This window comes from Plasmodium sp. gorilla clade G2 (assembly GCF_900097015.1).
Source record: "Plasmodium sp. gorilla clade G2 genome assembly, chromosome: 14".
NCBI lineage: Eukaryota > Apicomplexa > Aconoidasida > Haemosporida > Plasmodiidae > Plasmodium > Plasmodium adleri (nom. inval.).
The window spans coordinates 1,062,797-1,084,486 of record NC_041706.1 but is presented as its reverse complement, the minus strand read 5'-3'; the positions used below and the strand labels follow the sequence as shown (position 1 = coordinate 1,084,486).

Sequence of the window (21,690 nt, the reverse complement as noted above, 5' to 3'; positions counted from 1 at the left end):
AGGACCAAAAAATAAAAAAAAAGAATTTTTTTTTTTGTATATTTGCATGCATAAATAAATACTTCATATTATATCATGCTTATAATAACAGACATAAATTTTATATTATAAATACATAAATAGATATCTCTATTCGTTTTTCATGAAGTAGTACAAATGCATACACACTATTTTTATATACTTATTTGATTTCCACATATTTGGGAAGACTATTTTTTTTTTTTTTTTTTTCTCTCATTTTTCCGCGTTATTTTGTGCTATTATATTTTTATTCCTTATTTATTATTTTATTTATTTTTTTTTTTTTCCAGTTCATGTTAATACATTTAAAATCCATAGAACATATTTGTATTTCTTTTCTTTTCTTTTTTTTTTTTTATTAATTTTTTTATCTTTCTTTTTTTATGTTGATTTTTTTTTTTTTTTCTATCTCTTTATAAATATATATATATATATATATTATATATAAATGCAGTAAAAAGTTGAGAATATGCTTCTACTTTTAAATCAGTAGAATGAAACGGTACTAGAAAATAAACATAAACACAAATATAACATTCTCTCTCTCTCTATATATATATATAAATATATATATTTGTATACATATTTATTATTATTTTATTATTTTATTATTTTTGTTGGTGTGACTTGAAAATTTGATTATGTTAAAAAAAAAACATGACGCAGTATTTTGAAAATTTTGATGAATTTCTTAAAGAAATAGACCTGGAAAATTATGCTTCGTTTGTAAAAGAAAATGTTTCAAATGAGGCCAAAAAATATGATGAGAATCTTTGTGCTCAGGATTTGAGAAATTTAGCCAAGTGTTTACCTAGGGTGTCGGGTGTTTGGTATGATTTGCATAAAAATAGTTGGGAAGCTAGATGGACCGATAGAGGGAAATCAGCAAGAAAATATTACTCTGTTCAGAAATTTGGATTTCATGAAGCAAGGAAGTTAGCTATAAAAACTATTCAGACAAAAGAAATAAATTATTTATGTAATAGTATAAATGATAAATATGATAGACCATTAGAATGGAATTTAACTAGTGATTTTTTAGAAATTACTCGTGATCCAACTATTAACTTAAAAAAAAAATCTCGATCTAAAAATTGTAGAATTAAAGCAAAAAAAGATACAGAAAAGAATACGCTCCTAATAAAATCAACTAGTAGTAATAATAATAATATGAATGGTAATGATAATGCTAATGATAATGATAATGGTAGCGATGTTGGATATACTTATGACAATATGAATAGTAAGAAAACGAAATATGAAAGAAAAAGTATCCATACAATAAATAGTAAAAAAAAAAATACATATGATATTCTTAAAATAAACTTCTATGAGGACTTGCAAAACGATGATATATCTCATGAAAATGATGAAAAGAAAAGAAGAACCACTGGAAAAACAACTTATGATAATTTTGCTCTCAAACAAATAGAAAACATTAAATATTCGTACGAAAAAACTTTTGAAGAAAATAACAATGCCGAAGAAAATTTGAATTTGTTTACTTCAATAGAAACTGAAAAAAATAGAACAAATGGAAGTAGCTATGTTTTTATAAGTGGTTCAGAATCAGATAGTAATAAAAAAGAGAATAACAAATCAGAATTTGCTAATCACATGAATATACATAATAGGAGCAATAGAAAGAAGGATAAACATGAAAGATTAAATGAGAAAAATTTAAATACAAATAATAATAGTGATGAATGGAATTATATGAACGATACTCATTTAAATAATATTTTTAATATAAAAAGAATGGATAACGGAAATAATGTAAATGAATATAAACAAGATGATGATAGCAATGGTTCTGAAGATAAACTAATACAAAATATAATAAACAAATGTGATTATAATAATAATGAAGATTATAGTGACGATGATATTAATGGTTATATTAACAAGGATAATGGTAACGATGATGATGGTAACAATGATGATGGTAACAATGATGATGGTAACTATGATGATGGTAACAATGATAATGTGTGTATTATTAAAAATGTCAAGAATTCTCAAAAGAATGAAAAATTATATTATAATAAAGATTATAACCAAGACACCAAGAAATTCGAAAATGAAGAAATTTTCAATATGTTCAATCAACAAAGTGTCTTTTCTAAAGAAGATTTTTATAATAAACAAATACAACTTTTAAAATATTACATGAAAAAAGATAAATCTGAAATTCCTGATAATAAAATGGATACATGTAATGAATTTAATTCAATGAGAAATATTGAAATGGCACCGAATTGGAGCTCAAATGAGATTCACAATTGTGTGCTTAATGGTTTTACGTGTAATTCACATATGCATAACGAACATATGAATAATGCTTATATGAACAATTTATATATGCATAATAGCTGTAAGAATAAAGATGGTATAAATAATGGATATATAAGAAATTACTGTAAAGAGAATAGTTGCAAGAAGGATTTCTATGAGAATAATAAATATAGAAATAGTTTTTGTATGAACAATATATGCACGTGGAATAATTTCGAGAATAAATTTTGTATGAACAAATGTTGTATGAACAAATATTGTATGAATAAAAATTGTACAAATCAATATGGTACAAATCAATATTGTACAAATCCATATTGTACAAATCCATATTGTACGAATGAATTTTATATGAACAATGCTTGTATCCACAATGCCTGTATTCACAATACTTGTATGGGATATCGTTGTATGAATAATCTTTGTATGCACAATAATTGCATGCTTAATAATTATGTAAGAAATAATTGTACTTATATAAAAAACACTATGAATAATTCATCATATGAGATATTCGATGAGAACAAAATGCTTTCTTTTTATGAAGACTTGAAAAATATCGACCTTAACAAATTAAATGCTAATAATTCTTGCCTATTAAATGATACCATTTGTAAGCTATATGGTAGTAGCTATAATAATGACTCTAATAACAATAGCAATTTTTCTACATCTTATAAAAACGATTCTTACAATTTTAGTAATATTTTAAATATTATTCAAAAAAAAACTGACGACTTTTTAAGGGAAAACAAAGATAGAAACATCTTCAACGAATATAATGCTTCTAACAATATTTTGAGAAAGTTGACTAGCATGATAAATAGAAAAGATTATTCTCAAAAAGGAGAAAGTGAAGATGGACTTGAAGAACATAAAACTGAAGAAGCAAAAGAAGATATGAAAGATAGTAAATCAAACGAAGTTATAGGAAATTATTATAAATATAATGAATTAGAAAAAGGACAAGAGGAGGAAGATGGAAAACGTGCACAATCTGAAGATAAAGAAAAAGAAGAAAAAAATAAAAAAGAACATACAGAAAAGAAAAATAATATATGTGACGAATCAGAATATGGACAAGAAGAGTACAACTGTGACAAAATAGAAAAGGAAGAAAAAAATGAAGAGAACAAAATTGATGAATCAAAATATGAAGAGTATAAAGGTGAAAAAAATAAATCAAATGGAGAAAATAAATCAATTGAAGAAAATAAATCAATTGAAGAAAATAAATCAAATGGAGAAAATAAATCAATTGAGGAAAATAAATCAAATGAAGAAAATAAATCAATTGAAAAAAATAAATCAATTGAAAAAAATGTATCAAATGAAGAAAACAGATCAAGTGACGAATCAGATGAGCATAATCCAATAAAACAACCTTTCATAATACATAATTCAAGGGATTCTTTAAATTCATCAGACAATTTGCTTATTTACAAAAATGCAATTGTTTTACTTTTAAATGACATAAAACTAAAATGCCTACCACAATTAGGCAAACAATTTTCAGATGTAGAAAGAATAATTGATAATTATTTAATTTATGTGAATTCTGCTCTTAATGAACACTTTTTACGCACATTTGTAAATTTATTTGACATGTGTGTAACAAATAATACTTTACCTAGTCAAATGGACACAAAGATACAACATATTTTTTGTAATGCCTTAATAGCTCTCCATGTTATATTTCTGAACTTTGTGAATGACAATAATAATCATCTCCTTGATAATTAAATGATAAACATTATAATGGATAATTCTATACTTAAGAGAAAAAAAAAATATATATATATATATATATATAATAAAATAATTTAAACGTGTTAATAAAACAAGTTTATAGACATATGAAAATTTTCATATGTATGAAAATAAAAAGATTAAAAAAATTGTTGAAATATTTATTTTGTACGAAGAAAAATAATCAAAATAGAAACAATAAGAAAAATCAAATTTATACATATATATATATATATATATATATATATATATATGTATCAGTTTTTGGAAAAATTACTTAAAAAAAAATCTATAACATAAAAAAAAAAAAAAATTAAAAATTAAAAAGTAAAAAGTAATAAATATAGGAATATATTTCCACATATATATATATATATATATATATATATATATATATATATTTATTTATTTATTTATTTTTTTTTTTTTTTTTTTCCTATTCGTGGGAACATTATTTTCTCTATTTTTGTTATTTCCGAATAGTCTAGCTAGCCATTCATAATTATTTTTTTTTTTATTTTTTATTTTTACATGAACATGAAATAAAAAAAAATTAATTTGTTCATAATATTTTCATATTTTTCATAATTTAAGATAATATCACATATTCTTTATATATATATATATATTATTACATTTTCTTATTATCATTTATTTTATAAGTTATTTTTTATTTTTCATTTATCATTTATCATTTATCATTTTTCATTTCATTTTTGCAATTGCTGTTCTTTTTCAAGTTTCACCTTTTTTAACCAATACAACTTCCTTTCATATTTTGAGGGTTTTCCAGAGAAGACTATTCTTCTTGGGATTCTATTTAAATTTTCATCATCAGGGTTATATTCCTGATAAACAATATCTTGTGTGTTTTTTTTTAATAATAAACATTTCCCTCCAAGTTTTATAATTTCTCTAGCTGCATTAACAGTGAATGCATGAGCTTTGACGATTACATTTTTTGCAAAGAATTCGAAATCATAACCATTTTTCATTTTAAATTTTTTCAAATTACATCCAACAACTTTAATTGGATGTTTTCTTTTATATTTCCCAATTCTTAATCCCATTTTATCTATAACATTCCAATCTACTTCAAGAAAATTTTTCCCTCCACTTCTACTATAAGCTAAGTTAATTAAATTTAAAGAAATTAATTCATAATCATATCTATTAAATCGATGACCAGGTCCAAGAGGTGCTGCAACAAATTTTGGTAATTTTCTATATAATGGAGTTTGTCCTCCTTCAAATCCTATAGGTATGGAACCACCACTTCTACTTTTTTGTCCTTTCATACCTCTTCCACATGATCCACCTCTTTTACTTCCTACACCTCTTCCTTTTCTTTTTTTTTTTTTTTCTCCAAGTGAAGGTAAATTGAAGGGTGAAAAGAAATATTCATTTTTTTCTCTGTTCCCTCCAACAACAGTAGATTCCCAATATATATCAGCTTTTAATTTCATATTATTAAATAAGGGATAAATAGCTTTAGGCCAATCCATTTGTGTTAAATCCCATACTAATGGTGTTTTTGTTTTTTCATAATAATCATCCATAATTTTTTTTATACCTAATTTAATAGCTTGTTCTTGATATTTCATATTAACTTCATCTATTTTTTTTTCTATTTGTTCTCTTAGTTTAACTAAAAGATCATTTTTTTCATCAAATACTAAAAATCTATTTTTTTCAATTTGTTCGATTTCTTTATTTATAGGTTCAATAGCTTGTTCCATTTCTTTAATAACATTTTGTAAAAATTCTCTTTGTTCGTCATTATATGGAGATTTATATGTTCCATTTTTAATTTCTTCTTCTATTTTTTTAAGTTGTTCTCTTCTTAATTTTAATTTCTTACTTATTAATCTTTTATATTTTAAATCGACCAGTTTTTTTTCTTCTTTTAATTCTTTAAACATAGTATTTGCTCTTCCTATTTTAAAACTCCCATCTAACATGGTTCCAAAAAAATTCTTCAATTCATGTTTTTCATGTTCACTTTTATTATCCTTTTCCATTTGTTTTTTTTTTTTCTTTTCTTCCTCAATTTTTGTTCTTTCATTTTCCAAATCGAAATTAATATTAAATTGTCTTCTTACTTTACCTAACAAGCTATTGATTGTATCTATGGTATTATATTTTTCTTCTACTTCTTCTTCTTTAAAAATATATAATTTGTTTTTGTATTGTGAAGGAATATATGTGTGTTTATATTTTTCTTTTATTCCATTTTTATTGGAAACAGAGTTGAAATACTTTACTTCATTTTTATTTATAATATATCCTTTTATAAGTACCCACGAACAAAATAAAAAAAAAAGAAAGTAATTCATTTTATTAGTTTATACCATTTTAAATTATTCATTTTTTTCACAAACATTTTCTATTAATATTATAGTTCAAATGTATTATTGGGATTAAAAAAAAAAAAAAAAATGTATATAATAAATACATTTTTTTCTTTTTTTCTTTCTTTCTTCTTTCCTTTCTTTTTATTTTTATTATATTTAATTTTATTATAATATATATATTTTATTTTTTTATTTTATTATATACACATTTAAATATATGGAATATTATATGTAAATAAATATATATATATTTCTAAAAACCATTAAAAGATACTTTTTAATGTTTTAGAAGAGATAAATTTGTTCTTTATTTGAAAGTATCCAATATTTTTTAATTTAAGAAAAATAATATGTATATAATATATATATATAATATATATAATATGAAGTTTTGTAGTTCTTAAAAAAATATATTTCAAATACGTACATAATATTATATATATATATAATATATATATTTTTTATATATTATATTTATTTTTTTTTTTTTTCGGTATATATTTAACATATATTTATCCTCTGGATATTTCATAACTACATATACAAAAAAACAGCAAAGAACAAAAAAAAAAAAAAAAAATATATATATATATATATATATATATATTGTTAATATTTGTACATTTTTATTATTTTATATTCTTAATATATTTAAAGTATACCAAATGAATAAGCATTTTTTTTTTTTTTTTAAAAAAGAACAACATTTTATAACCTTATCATATATATATTTTCTTTTAATTTTTCTTTTTGAGACGGTCACAGAATAAATATATAAAATGAGTAATCCTTTTTCAAAAAAAGAAATAATATCCTTGCCACAAAGAAATCGAAGAAAGGTTAATAAAAGTTATATAAGCGAAGATGAAAATGAAGAGGAGGACAATAAGCATATTTTTGATGGGGGTAATAATACAAGTGACCATATGAATGAACATATAGATGATCAAATAAATGATTATATGGATGATCAAATAAATGATTATATGGATGATCAAATAAATGATTATATGGATGAGCATATAAATGATTATATGGATGATCATATAAATGATTATATGGATGATTATATAAGTAAAGATATATATAACAAATTTTTAAATAAAACCTATGAATATAAATATCTTGATCATACAGCAGATATAATATTACATAGTTCTGGTAAGAATTTAAGAGAATGTTTCGAATCCATCTGTATATGTATGTTTGATTATATGTGTAATTTAAATAGTGTTGAATTAAAAATAAGAAGGAAAATTTCAGTATCAGGTACAAATATGGAAGATTTACTTTTTAATTTTTTGACAGAGTTCCATTTTTTATATGGAAGTGAATATTTTATTTGTAAGCATATAGAAATAATTTATTTTAATATGAACTTATTTTTAATTGAAGCTTATGGCTATGGTGATATTTTTAATATAAACATACATGAAAGTGGTACTGAAATTAAAGCTATAACTAAACATGAATTAAAAATTATTTCAAATATGGATGCTTGTGAAATATTTGTTCTGGTAGATATATAATATATATAATATGTATATATATATATATATATAATATATATGTATATATTTTTAATTGTTAACCCTTTGAAAAAATTGTATCCGAATAGTTTTTTTTTTTTTTTTTTTATTTTTATAAACACAAAGTGAATATATATATTATTATTTTGGGTTTGTTTATCATCTTATTTTTTTTATTTGTTTTATTATTATATAATTTTTTTGTTTAATTTTTAAAGAATTTTATAATTTCTTCTCTTAGCATATTGTTTAAAACATTTCACATATATAATATATATATATATATATATATTTTTTTTTATGTACTTGTCAAATATTTTATTATATGTACACTCCGAGCAAGAACATATATTTTTTCATATCTCATCATTTTTTTTTACATTTCATTAAAAATGAAAAAAATATATATGTTTTGCAAATTATATTCTTTTATTTTTTCTATTAAACGAATTATAAAAAAATAATAAAATTATAAAAATATACTCTCTCTTTTTTTTTAAATATGTGTATATATCTCATATATTCAATATTTGGAATAGAGAAAGGCACTTTCCGAAGTTGAGTTTTTTTTTTTTTTTTTTTTTTTTGTATTGAGAAAGAAACATAATATGTGTAAAATATATTTAGTATAAGAAATACGAGATTATATATATATATATATAATATATATGTAATATATTTATATATTGTATAATATAATATTATTCGAATTATTTTTAGTTGTGTAAAATTATATTTTAATATTTTTCTTATTATAAAAAAATTGTTATATTATTTTATATGTGACTTAAAATACACATGGGTTTTTATTTTATACATCAATATATATGACATATATATATATATATGATATATATATATATATTTATTTATTTGTTTGTTTTAAGTTAGTATCAATAATTTTGAAGCTGCAACATATATAAAATATGTACGTATTATAAATATTCTTTATGAGAACATTTTATTTGCGACTATATCTTATATTATATATTTTTTATTTAATAATACTATTAAAAATTTTTAAAGAATTACTCATGTCCTTTATATAAAAATATATATATATATATATATATATATATATATGAGAATATAATATGTAGTATTTTTTATTTTATTATTATTTTTTTTTATTATATATTTTAATTTTAAGGAGAGGACATAATACATTTTTATTATTTATTTGTTTAATAATATTTTCTGTATTTTCCTTTATATATGTTATGTAAGCTTGTAATACTACACGTGAGTATTATATATATATATATATATATATATATATATATATGTATGTATTTTTTAAAGAAAAAAGTTTTCATTGTTGATAAAAGTTATATATATTTGTGTACCTTAATGTATACATAACACATATATATATATGTATATATATATGTATATATATATGTATATTATTTAGCCTATTCTTTTATCTTAAAATTAATTTAAAGGATGGCTTTAAAAAACTGCAAGAGCAGTAGCACCAACAATAATAATAATAACAATAATAATAATAATAATAATAATAATAATAATAATAATAACAATAATAATAATAATAATAACAATAATAATAATAACAATATCAATATAAATAACAGTAATAATATCAGTAACAGTAATAATAAAAGTATATCGGAATTTTTGAAGGTCCCTCATATGAAAGAATGTTCTAATACAAGAAATAAAAGAAAGAAACGTAAGTGTCAAGAAAAGCTGCCAGATTTTTCTTGTTTAAAAAAATTGATATATGAACAGAAGAGAAAAGAAAACTTGGGTAATTTATTTTCGTTTAATGATCCAAGTATAAAAGAGAGAATAGATAAATTTAATAAAATAATCGAAAAGAACAGACAAGAGGATTCAAATTTATTTGATAATGAAGATGATGAAATAGCTGGGAATTTTTGTGAGACATCTAAATTTGGATATACATTTATTGATAAGATAAAGTATAATGAAAATAAAGGTGATGATATTGATGATTTAATACAGCATTATGAAGAAGAAGAAATAGAGGAAGATATTGATATAAATGAAACGGATACAAGAAATAAGGATTTAAGTATATATAATAATAATGATGATAATTATAATAATGAAAATCACAATGATAATATAAATGATACTCATAATAATATGAATATTAAAAATAATAGTAACATAATTAATAATATACATAATAATATTAATATTAATAATATTATTATTAATAATAATAATAATAATTGTAATAATAAACTTGTGAATAATTCCGATATTAAAAATAAAGATATTTTATTAGATAATTTAAAATTAAGATTCGATGAATTTAAAATAGACACATTAACCATTCCACAGAAGCCCATTAATATTATTGATGAAAATGGAAAAGAGAAAAAAAAACTTTTTATATTTAATATAAATAATAACACAACAAGAGGAAAGAATGAGAAAAAAAGAATTGAAATTATATATGATGAAAAAGAAAATGATACAGATGATTCTTCTATGGAACATCAAAATGATTATATGTGGGTTGATAGAAATGAAAGAAATGTAAAAGATTATTATCAAAAGGATGATTTACAAGATGAAAATAAAAATGATAAAATTAATGATTCAATAAATGTTGGATCTTATTGCCGTAATAATAATAATAATAATTATGTCCTTCCATCAAATAAGGGTAATTTATCTATTTGTGAATCTAACAAATTATCAAATTATATATCAAATAATAATTTTAATCATCTTTCCAATGAAGGAATAACAAACATAACATGCGAAAAAAGAGATCACGTATCAAATGAAAAAGAAAATGTAATACAACATATGAATAAATATTATATAGGAAATAGTTATCATAGTAATAATAAAATGAGAATTGAAAGAAAAGAGAATATTTTGGAATTAGTAAATAAAATTAAAGATCAGAAAGAATCTTATTTATATTTTGCTGTTAAGGATAATACATTATTATTAAATGAGAATAATGATTATTTTAGTATTATGATGCATTATTTATGTGAAAGAACAAATGATTGGAATATTCAGATGTTATATTATTTAATTATGAAACCAGCTAATATGGATTTATTATTATATTTAATTTTAACATATTATAAATTTCCTTTTCTTGATATCATTGAACAATATCAAAATATTTCTATTAATAATATTATTCAGAGTGCATATGAAGAAATATCCTTATATGATTATTATTATTATGTATTCCATATATTAGAAATATCACATGAACAATATTATATGTCCCTAGAATTATTTAATGGAATGAAATTTTTATTAGATAAATATAACTTTTTTCTTAGTAGGATGCATAAAAATTCCATTTTTTCAAAGAATAAATTTGTATTGGGTCTAGGAGATATACAAAATGTAAAGCATATTTTTTTAAATGATAGTATAAGTAATAGGATATACAACAAAAAGGAGAAACTAGAATCGAAGGATCATATTGACAATGAAGAGATAATGGATGGTGATCAGAGTACTACAGATGATGCTGGAGAGAGGATTCAAGAAAAAAGACGCAGAAAAAAAAAAAAAAAAAAAAAAAAGGAAATAAAAGAAAAAAATATATATCAGGAAAGGGATTGTGTCATGAGGGATACAAATATGGAACATATTCAAGACGGAGGGTTATTCAAATGCAAAGATGGTGATAATATAAGTGATGACAATAAAAGTGATGATAATATAAGTGATGACAATAAAAGTGATGATAATAAAAGTGATGATAATATAAGTGATGATAATATAAGTGATGATAATAAAAGTGATACTATTAAAAGTGATGTTATTAAAAGTGATGATAATAACAGTGATGCTATTAAAAGTGATGCTATTAAAAGTGATTCGAATAACTGTGATGATAATAATAACTTTAATGTACTTAAAAGAAAGAATGGAACGTTACAATATATTTTAAACACCAAACTTGATTTCATAAACTATCAACAGAAAAATTTTTTTAATGAAACACACTGGAATGAAATGGAAAATTATTATCACCTGAACAATTTAGATAAGTTAGTATATTATACAAAAGATTTATATTATAAATTTACTAAAAAAAATATATATCATAAACTAAATGAAATAACATGTGAACAAAAACATTTTGATAAAATACAAATTATTGAACATTGTAAAAAGAAGATTCCTAAGTATGATAAAGACGTAAAATTTATGAACTTCTTAGGTGTCTATTCTCACTCTTTCATATGGCAAGTCTATTGTTTAGAATTGGAACAGTTCTGTGTTTTAAAATTTAAACGTATAAATTTAGGTGTCCTATATATTTACGATGATAAACAGATTGAAAATAAGAATAAAAATAAAAGTGACTATAATAATGATGATAATAATAGAGATGATAATCATAATGGAATTGTGAAGAGTAAAAAAATATATCTTGAACATATGTCTTCAAAGGTACCCTATGAAAAGGGTCATGGAATAAATACCATTCCAAGGTATTATATGAATACAAATGAGGGAGAACAACAAAGGAACCAAAATTGTGATGATGATGATGATAATAATGATGATAATATTGACAATAACATTGACAATAACATTGAAAATAACATTGAAAATAACAATATTGATAATTTGTACAATGGTGATGCACAATCATTAAAAGAAAATTGTGACTATATCATGAAAGGTAAACATATAATAGAAATGCTATATCATCAAATGGATGAAAAAAAGAAAAATGAAATGAATAAGAAAAAAAGGAAAGGATGTATTTTAAATTTAAGACATATAGAGAATCATATAACTATAGCATTAAAAACATTTAAGTTTCTTGTAAAAGAATATAAAATAGAAAATATATTTTTCCCTATATCAGTAGAAATAAAAAAAAAAATTATAGAAAAGAGTAAATATATAAATGGTACACCATTAAATGAATTTATATATAGTGAGTTTTTATCTGGTATTGATTTAAAATTAAGAGTTTTTAAATTAAAATGTATTATGTTAAAAATCATGAAAATATTATTAACATTTTTAAAGTTTGATATTTTAATTATACTTAAATGTTCAAGAATATTTTTAAAAGAAGATAATTTAATTATAAATGTTGGAATACCATTAGGCTTATTACCTAATCGTACTGTTCTTTTTTTATTAAATAATATTGAACAAACAATTGCAACAAAATCTTATAGTAAAACAATATTTTATTATATGCCACCAGAAATTAAAAATAAATTAAAAATAGTAGATTGTGAGCAATATATTATGGATTATACTAATAATAAACAAAGAATAGAAGAAAATATAGATCCTTTAGATTATGATACAGAAAAAAATTGTTTTTATTTTGAAGATAAATTAAAATTACAAAAAGCATATTCTTATATGATTGGAAAAATATTTGAAGAAACATTAATTGATACATTTACTGGAGATAAATTAGATTATTTAAATTTCGATCAAACAATTAAATCTTTTTTATATTCATGCTTACAAGAAGATGTTGAAAAAAGAGATCCCTTACAAAACTTATTAAATCATAAATGCTTTCATGATTGTTTTGATCTATATATTAATATCTATGATGATAATATTAATTCTTATAAAAATGATAAAGAAAAAGCTGTACGATTAAGTGATCTTAATTATATTAATAATTATGATTATAATATTTTTAGTATACCTTCAGACCATACCTCAACTTCATCATCATTTTCAACAGACCAGGAAATTACAACATCCAGTAGGTATTCCACATCCAGTTCATGATATTAAATATAAATAATAAATAAATAAATAAATAAATATAAATATATATATATATATATATATATATATAAATATATATTTATTTATTTAGTTATAGCATCCGAAAAAAATATATCCCTCATGCCGATACATACATAAAATGTTATATATATATATATATATATATATATATATATATATATGACTCGTTTCATATTTTTCCATACGTACATATAAAATATATATATGTATTTATATATATATATATATATATATATATGTATTTTTTTTTTATGAACCAATCCAAATATATATATGTATTATATTATATTGTATTATATTGTATTTATTTATTTTTTTTTTTTTTAAGAAACCAAAGGACAGTACAAAAAATATTCGTTAAAGTGTAATTATTAGGCATATATTTTTAAGTTAATCATAAAAAAAAAAAAAAAATAAATAAATAAATACACATAAATATTGAAATATTTATGTCAGTTTTCCAAAAAAAAAAAAAAAAAAAAAATATTACTGTTAATATATCAATGTTGAGATTTACTTTTAATTAAATATGGCAATAATATATTAATACATTTTTGAAGATTTTCGTAACTTTTTCCCCCTGTTAAAGTTATATTGCCAGTTGAAAAAATACTAGCAGAAACGATATCCACTTTGCTCTTATCCTTGTCTATTGTATTTTTAGCATTACACCAAGCATAATTATTATCATTATGCTATAAAAATTTAAAATATATATCGAAATATTTTTATATAAACATGTAATTATATATTTATATGAACATGTAATTATATGTTTATATGAACATGTAATTATATGTTTATATGAACATGTAATTATATGTTTATATGAACATGTAATTATCTGTTTATATCTTTATAATGTATATTTATGTACCACGTTTGGTTTACTCACAATAATATTATAATATATACATATATATATAATAAATATTTAAAAAACAACTTTTACCTCATTGTTGTCATTAGACTTATTATCATCATTCATAAGGGCAATTTTTACTTTACATGCTGGAAATACATTTGGATCATAATCCACCTATTAAACAATACAAAAAATAAAATATATATATATATATGTATATATTTATATTTATTTATTTATCCTTTTTTATATTACTTACACTTTTATAATATTGAGCAAATAGGGGCAAGACTATAGAAAATCCCACATTATATACAGCCAAAATATTTGTAATTGTTATTTTTTTTAATTTAATATTTTTAAAATTTAATTGTTTTAATTTCTTTTCAATTTTTTTCATAGCAACTTTACAAGCTTCAATTGAGTTATTACCTGTACATATAATTTTACCATTTGAAAAAATTGAAACATTAATAATTAATTTTTTATTCATTGTATGTTCAGATTCATTAAAAGCATCCATCGTTTCCATATCATAAATAATATCTATATTTTTATTATCACTATTATTATCATCTATATTAGATTTATTTTTAGATATATTTATTGAATTCTCATCTGATTTATTATCTGTTAATATTTTACCACTCAAAGAGTTGTTACTATCTGATAATTTATTATCATTTAAGTTATTGCTTTCAGTTGTTATATTCTCTTCTTTAATATAATTATTAGAATGTATTGTTTCATTCTCTTGTTCATTTTTCATTTTAGATATATCATCATTTTGTCTTTCCTTTTTATTATTCAAATATTTTATATATTTATGTACTGTATTTAAACTGACGGGTACATCAATTCTCATACATTTAAATTCTCTAGGGTTATATATACAATTTGAAAAATATTTATAAATATTATCTAAATTTAATGAGGAACATAAAACAGCATTCATAGAAATATTATGAACACTCATCTTATTTTCATTTTTTAAAAAAATGTTGGTTACCTCGTTGTTATTAAGTTTTTTCTTTTTACAAGGTGGATACATTTTTAAACTAAAGACACTTTTATTATTATAATTATATAAATGAATTATTTTTTTAATATTATTCTTTTAATATTATTATTTTAATATTATATTTTTTTTTTTGTTGTTTTATTATTATATTAAAAAATCATTTATGTACTCCTTTTTGCATACAAATTTATATCTTCAAAAGAACATACAAACTACAAACTTGCTTGAATATATATAACTCAAGTAATAAAATTAATAGTACGCCTTTTTTAACAACGAAGAAAAAATAAAGAAAAAAAAATTATAATCAAATGAAATAAAAAAGAAATATTTCACATAGCAAATACTAATATAAAAATGTATGTATGTATGTATATATATATATATATTTATATATATTTATATTTTTTATATATTTATGATAATTTTTGAGTTTTATATGTTTCAATTATTTTAGTTAACTAAGAATTATAATGAATAACAGGTTGAAAAAGGAAATATATAAAATAAAAACGAAAAAATAAAAACATAATATAAATATTATATATATTTATTTATTATGTCTTCATACTTATTCATACTTATGTTTAATAAAAAAACAGAAATAAATAAATCAATAAATAAAAGATATTTTTTAATTCACCAAGTTGCTAAAAAAAAAAAAAAAACAAAAACTAATAAATTCATAGTTTAAAAAAAAATAGCCACATATTTGTTTTTTTTTTTTTTGTTTTTATATATTTCTTTCATTTACCATTTATTATTTTATTTTAATATTATTATATTATATAATTATCAAAAAATACACGTAATAATATATATATATATATATATTGAGGTAATATAATATTATATATATATAAAATCCCTTGAGCTAAATATGAATATATATATACATAGTATTTTATATTATATATAAAATATATAATATATATATATTTTTGTAGTGTTTCTATTATTTGATAATATATAATATATAGAAGATAAGGTTAAACCTTCATATAAATACACTAATAATATATATATCTATAATAGTAATGCATAATATTTTGTTTAATCTACCATTTCCATATTTTTAAATATATTATTATTTTTATATATTTCTTTTTACAATTTTTAGTATTCAAAAAAATATATTATATATTATATATTATATTATATATATTAATATATATATTTTATTATTATTTTTAATTTTTCTAAATTTTAAAAAATATTATAAATTTGTACTTATAAAAATTATATATGTAAAATAATATTATATATATAATGTGAAGCTTTTTTTTTTTTTTTTTTTTTTTTTAAATACACTAAAAAAGAGGATGTTGAAAAAGAATTCTTAAATATAAAAATTATATGGAATAACAAAACTATGTAGTAAAAATAATAATAATAAAATAAAATGAAATAAATGTAAAATCTTATAAAATATATATTTTTTTTTTATTTATATTTTGACATAGGTAACAAATTTATTATGTAACAATATTAACCGCAATTAAAAAAGGAAAAAAAAAGTACACCTATATATAAAATATATAGGTGTAATATATCTGTATATAATGTTGTATGTATTGTTACAATATAATGTTTTAATTGAGAAAAAAAAAAAAAAAAAAATGCCACCTACTTATTTTATTGCATACATGTTTATAGAATGATATATAGATTTAAAAAAAAAAAAAAAAAAAAAAAAAGTCTAAAAAATATCTAATAAAAATTTCTAATTATTTTTTATGAATTTTTTTTTTTTTTTTTTTTTTTTGAACCACTATCAAATTTGTAAAAAAAAAATAATAAATAATAATAATAATAAATAAATAAATAAATAATCAAACAAATAAACACATCAACGTGTTCATTAAGTCTATATGACACATATATATATTATACATATTTATATATTTTATGTATATGTTAATAAATATTAGATGAAGAAGACATTTTTCAGACAATGCAGAAGACATTATTATCAAAATATAGGATATTAAAATGAAATTATAAGATATATATACATATATATATAATAACAAAATGAATGATGTAAAAGAAGATATACACGTGCGTAAGAAAGAAAATATTTCTTTTGAAAATTTTGAACTTTTTGAAAATGTTGCAATTATAAAACAACAGTTATATGATGAAGAAGAAATATCATCAAATGCATGTAAAGAAAATATTAATGAATATATTGATTATAATGATGATAAAGATAATAAAAATTATAGAATAGCTACCTTATCAAATATATCATTAAGTGTTGATATAGAAAATAAACATAATAATAATTATGAAAAATATTGTAATGCTTGTATTCATTGTGATGATGTATGTTTTTCTCAGCTATGTAATTTATGTAAAATAAAAAGAAAAGATCTGTACTTAAAATATAAAAAATTTAAAAAACATAATTTAAGGATATGTGAAAAGGATTTTAAAAAAATAAAGGAATCTAATAAGGAAATGCCTGTCAAAAATCTAAACCTTTTGAAATGTGAGAATGTAGAGAATGGCAATGAACTTAATATGTTACAAAATGATGCTTTACTAAAGGAACAAAAATATTATAATGATAATAATAATATTGATAATATTGATAATAATAGTTATATAAGTTATTTGTGCAATGGTAATGATAATTATTTAAATAATTCTCCTAATATCAATAATTGTAATACACAAAAGGAAATTATTAGCAACCATAATAACACAAATGATACAAAATATAAAATATTTATTACGAAAGAGGATAAATATATAGATACAAATAATAATAGTATAAATAACATAGATCTATATAATAAACATGAAAGTGCTAACACATTAAACGAAACATATTATATAAATAACAACAATAATAATAATAATATTTTAATTGAAAAAGATGAACAACCAAAACAAATGTTAAAATATAATTTCATTAAATATAAAGAATATTTTACAATATGTGAAATAAAAAGACATTATAAAATTAATGATTGTTGGATTATTGCTAATGGTTATGTTTATGATGTGTCTACATTTATTAATCATCATCCAGGTGGTATAAATTCTATATTAAAAAAAGGAGGAGGCAAAATCGATGCAACAGTTGATTATTCTTTTCATTCAAAATATGCACAAACGAATTTTTGGGAACCCTTAAAAATTGGCCAAGTTGTTAAATGTAAAAAGGAATTTTTAGAGGAAAAAATAAAAAATCAAAACGCACCAAAAAAAAGAAATAAATGCACTTTTATGTGAAAGGGATTTTTAGCATATATATGTATATATATATATATTTTTTATTTATTCATTCATGTAATCCTTTTAAATGATATATTTTCTTTTTCGTAGTTTCTATATTTTAATATTTTATTCCTTGATTTAATTTAAATAAAAATTGTATCTCTTCCTTTTAAACGAAAATTTCCTATTTTTCATCTTTTTTTATGTTTTGTATTTCATTTTCATTTTTTTTTTTTTTTAACTTGTTTCATTATATACAACCAAATATATATGTTAATAACATATATATGTATAGGTATATATTTTTTTTTGTATTTGTTTTAAAGAAAAATTAAAAAAAAAAAAAAACTTTATTATAACAAAAAAAATAAATAAATATAATTTTTTAATGACATATTTTTAAAATATATTTAATATGTATTCCAGTTTACCCTTTTCAAAATATATCAAATCAATTTTTTTTTTATTTACATGGTCGGTTATATAGCCTCTGAAAAAATTATACGTTCTAATTCTGTTACTTCTATTGCTTTCTTTTATCTACAAAGGAAAAAAAAAAAAAAAAAAAAGATACACATAATTAATATAATATATATATATACATATGTATATATATATATATATATATTTTTTTTTTTTTTTTTTTTTTTTTTTTTTCTTGTTATCTAGCCATTATATTAAATTGCATATATATATATTTTTTTTTATAATAGCTAGATCAAAAAAAAAAAAAAAAAAAAAAATTACCAATTTAGCTCGTTCATCTTGAATCATATTTTCCTTTTCTTTACTTTCCATATATTGTATTTTTTGAATTAACCTTTTCATAGCAAGTTTTTTATTTAATTCTTGAGTTCTACAACATAGTGAAAAAAAAAAAAAAAAATAACATATTATATTATATTTATATTATAAAATAATGTCTATATTGTTTGTATTATTAATGCACATGTGATTATTTAAAAATATATATATTAACCTTTCCTCTTGGCATTCAGTTTGTATTCCAGTAGGTTTGTGTAAAATGCACACACCTGACTCAATCTTTAAATTAAAATATATATATATATATATATATATATATAATAGATATAATAAAAATATTATTATGTGCACCTAAATTGAATTATATTTTATTATTTTTTTTTTGACAAGAGTACCTTGTTGACATTTTGTCCACCTGGTTTACTCGATCTGAATGTTGAAATTTTTAAATCTTTCAAATTAATTTCATATTTTGGTTCTTCCTTTTTATGAAAAAATATTGCAATCGTAGCTGTGGATGAATGAATCCTATTCTTCTCGAAAATAAAAAAAAATAAAATAATATAGTACATATATATATATATATATATATATATATTTATATTTATATTTTTTTTGTGATTTTTTTCCTACTTTAGAATCATTCTTTGGTATCCTTTTCACCTGATGAATACCACTTTCATTTTTAAAAAGATCATATAAATTTATTTCAATTTGCTTGTCCTCTTTAATTATATTTAAGTTTTCATTTGAACTTATAACTAAGGAATCACTAATATCCTATAAAATTTGGAGAGAAAAAAAAAAAAAAAAATGAACAAATAAATGAAAAGAATATACTTATAAATATAAACATATAAGTATTTATTTTTACTTGTATTTTTTCAACTTTGCATTTATTCCTCTCTGCGAACAGTTTGTACGTCTTAAAAAAAAAGTAAAAAATTATATAATACATATAATACATATATTTATAAATATATATATATATATATATATTGTTACGATGTATATTTTTATTTTATTTTTTACATTTAATAATTCTTTAGACCAGGTTAACGCCTCCTCTCCCCCTACACCTGGACGAAATTCTATTCTTATAAAATTTTTATTGTCATTATACAGATCTGTTTGTTTTTTATTATATAACTGAAATGAATATCTTTTCAAAACATTATTTTTTGTTCGTTTTGCTTTATGTGTGTAATAGTTTTTCTAATAAAAAAAAATATATAAATAAATAAATCACATATATTTATTTATTGTGATTCTCTTATTCTTATTTTATATAGATATATTATTAAAATATCATTTTATTATAAAATGACATAATATATATATTTTTATATTTTTCATACATATTAATATAATAAGTAATCCATAGAACAAAAATTATAAAATAAAATAAATTGCCATTTCAAAAATAAATTTTTCACTTTACACAAAACTTACTGGTTTTATATAAAAGTTAGACACATGAACAAATAAGTCAAACCATATATAACAATAAAAAAAAAATAATAGTTTTTTCATAATTTTAAAGCTCTTGGGATACTAATATATATGTGCTGACCTATCCCATTCAAAACAAACATTTATTTATTTTTTTTTTTTTCATTATGGTGTTACTTAAATAATGTAGAGAGTATAGGAGAAGGAAATATTATTTTTTCTTTTGTTTTTTTGACGTTTATATAAAAAAAATGAAAATGTATCATATTATATTTTATGTCAAATTATTATATTAAATTAATATATATAAACAAAAACATTTTGATAGTTGGTAAAGAAATTATAATATTATGTTAATTTTATGAATCAAATAAAATTGTAAAACTTACGAAATATCAAATTTGAGGAAAAACATAAAAAAAAAAAGAATAATAATAAATAAATAATAAGAAAAAATAATTAATTCATATTATATATTATGTGTAAATAAATTATGGAGTAATCAAATTCTAAATATGTAATAATATTATCAAAAAATGATACGAAAAAAAAAAAAAAAAAAAAAAAAAAAAAAAAAATTTCTTAAGGCTTATAAATGTATATAAATATAAATACAAACATATTCGAATTTATAAT

The 21,690-nt window shown here is 19.5% G+C and overlaps 7 protein-coding genes across 7 annotated transcripts; 4 read left to right on the top strand and 3 right to left on the bottom strand.

Annotated features, from left to right (window-relative positions):
• Positions 1 to 678: 678 nt before the first annotated feature.
• Positions 679 to 4,059, top strand: PADL01_1429200 (transcription factor with AP2 domain(s), putative; the record flags this gene model as incomplete). Its single annotated transcript, XM_028684563.1, has 1 exon — positions 679 to 4,059. The coding sequence occupies one exon, from the start codon at positions 679 to 681 to the stop codon at positions 4,057 to 4,059; it is 3,381 nt and encodes a 1,126-aa protein (XP_028540628.1).
• Positions 4,060 to 4,775: 716 nt separating this feature from the next.
• On the bottom strand, positions 4,776 to 6,401 carry PADL01_1429100 (apicoplast ribosomal protein L15 precursor, putative; the record flags this gene model as incomplete). The annotated part of the gene is made up of 1 exon (XM_028684562.1): positions 4,776 to 6,401. One exon carries the CDS (start codon positions 6,399 to 6,401, stop codon positions 4,776 to 4,778), a length of 1,626 nt encoding a protein of 541 aa, XP_028540627.1.
• A 797-nt stretch (positions 6,402 to 7,198) lies between these two features.
• Positions 7,199 to 7,948, top strand: PADL01_1429000 (protein archease, putative; the record flags this gene model as incomplete). Its single annotated transcript, XM_028684561.1, has 1 exon — positions 7,199 to 7,948. The coding sequence occupies one exon, from the start codon at positions 7,199 to 7,201 to the stop codon at positions 7,946 to 7,948; it is 750 nt and encodes a 249-aa protein (XP_028540626.1).
• Positions 7,949 to 9,394: 1,446 nt separating this feature from the next.
• On the top strand, positions 9,395 to 13,702 carry PADL01_1428900 (conserved Plasmodium protein, unknown function; the record flags this gene model as incomplete). Its single annotated transcript, XM_028684560.1, has 1 exon — positions 9,395 to 13,702. The coding sequence occupies one exon, from the start codon at positions 9,395 to 9,397 to the stop codon at positions 13,700 to 13,702; it is 4,308 nt and encodes a 1,435-aa protein (XP_028540625.1).
• A 521-nt stretch (positions 13,703 to 14,223) lies between these two features.
• Positions 14,224 to 15,639, bottom strand: PADL01_1428800 (transcription initiation TFIID-like, putative; the record flags this gene model as incomplete). Its single annotated transcript, XM_028684557.1, has 3 exons — positions 14,224 to 14,418; positions 14,676 to 14,762; positions 14,848 to 15,639. The coding sequence occupies 3 exons, from the start codon at positions 15,637 to 15,639 to the stop codon at positions 14,224 to 14,226; spliced, it is 1,074 nt and encodes a 357-aa protein (XP_028540624.1).
• A 2,004-nt stretch (positions 15,640 to 17,643) lies between these two features.
• Positions 17,644 to 18,852, top strand: PADL01_1428700 (conserved protein, unknown function; the record flags this gene model as incomplete). The annotated part of the gene is made up of 1 exon (XM_028684556.1): positions 17,644 to 18,852. One exon carries the CDS (start codon positions 17,644 to 17,646, stop codon positions 18,850 to 18,852), a length of 1,209 nt encoding a protein of 402 aa, XP_028540623.1.
• A 384-nt stretch (positions 18,853 to 19,236) lies between these two features.
• PADL01_1428600 (peptide chain release factor 1, putative) lies at positions 19,237 to 21,135 on the bottom strand (the record flags this gene model as incomplete). Its single annotated transcript, XM_028684555.1, has 8 exons — positions 19,237 to 19,377; positions 19,585 to 19,693; positions 19,817 to 19,881; positions 19,998 to 20,135; positions 20,236 to 20,382; positions 20,477 to 20,527; positions 20,635 to 20,817; positions 21,055 to 21,135. 8 exons carry the CDS (start codon positions 21,133 to 21,135, stop codon positions 19,237 to 19,239), a joined length of 915 nt encoding a protein of 304 aa, XP_028540622.1.
• Positions 21,136 to 21,690: the final 555 nt, after the last annotated feature.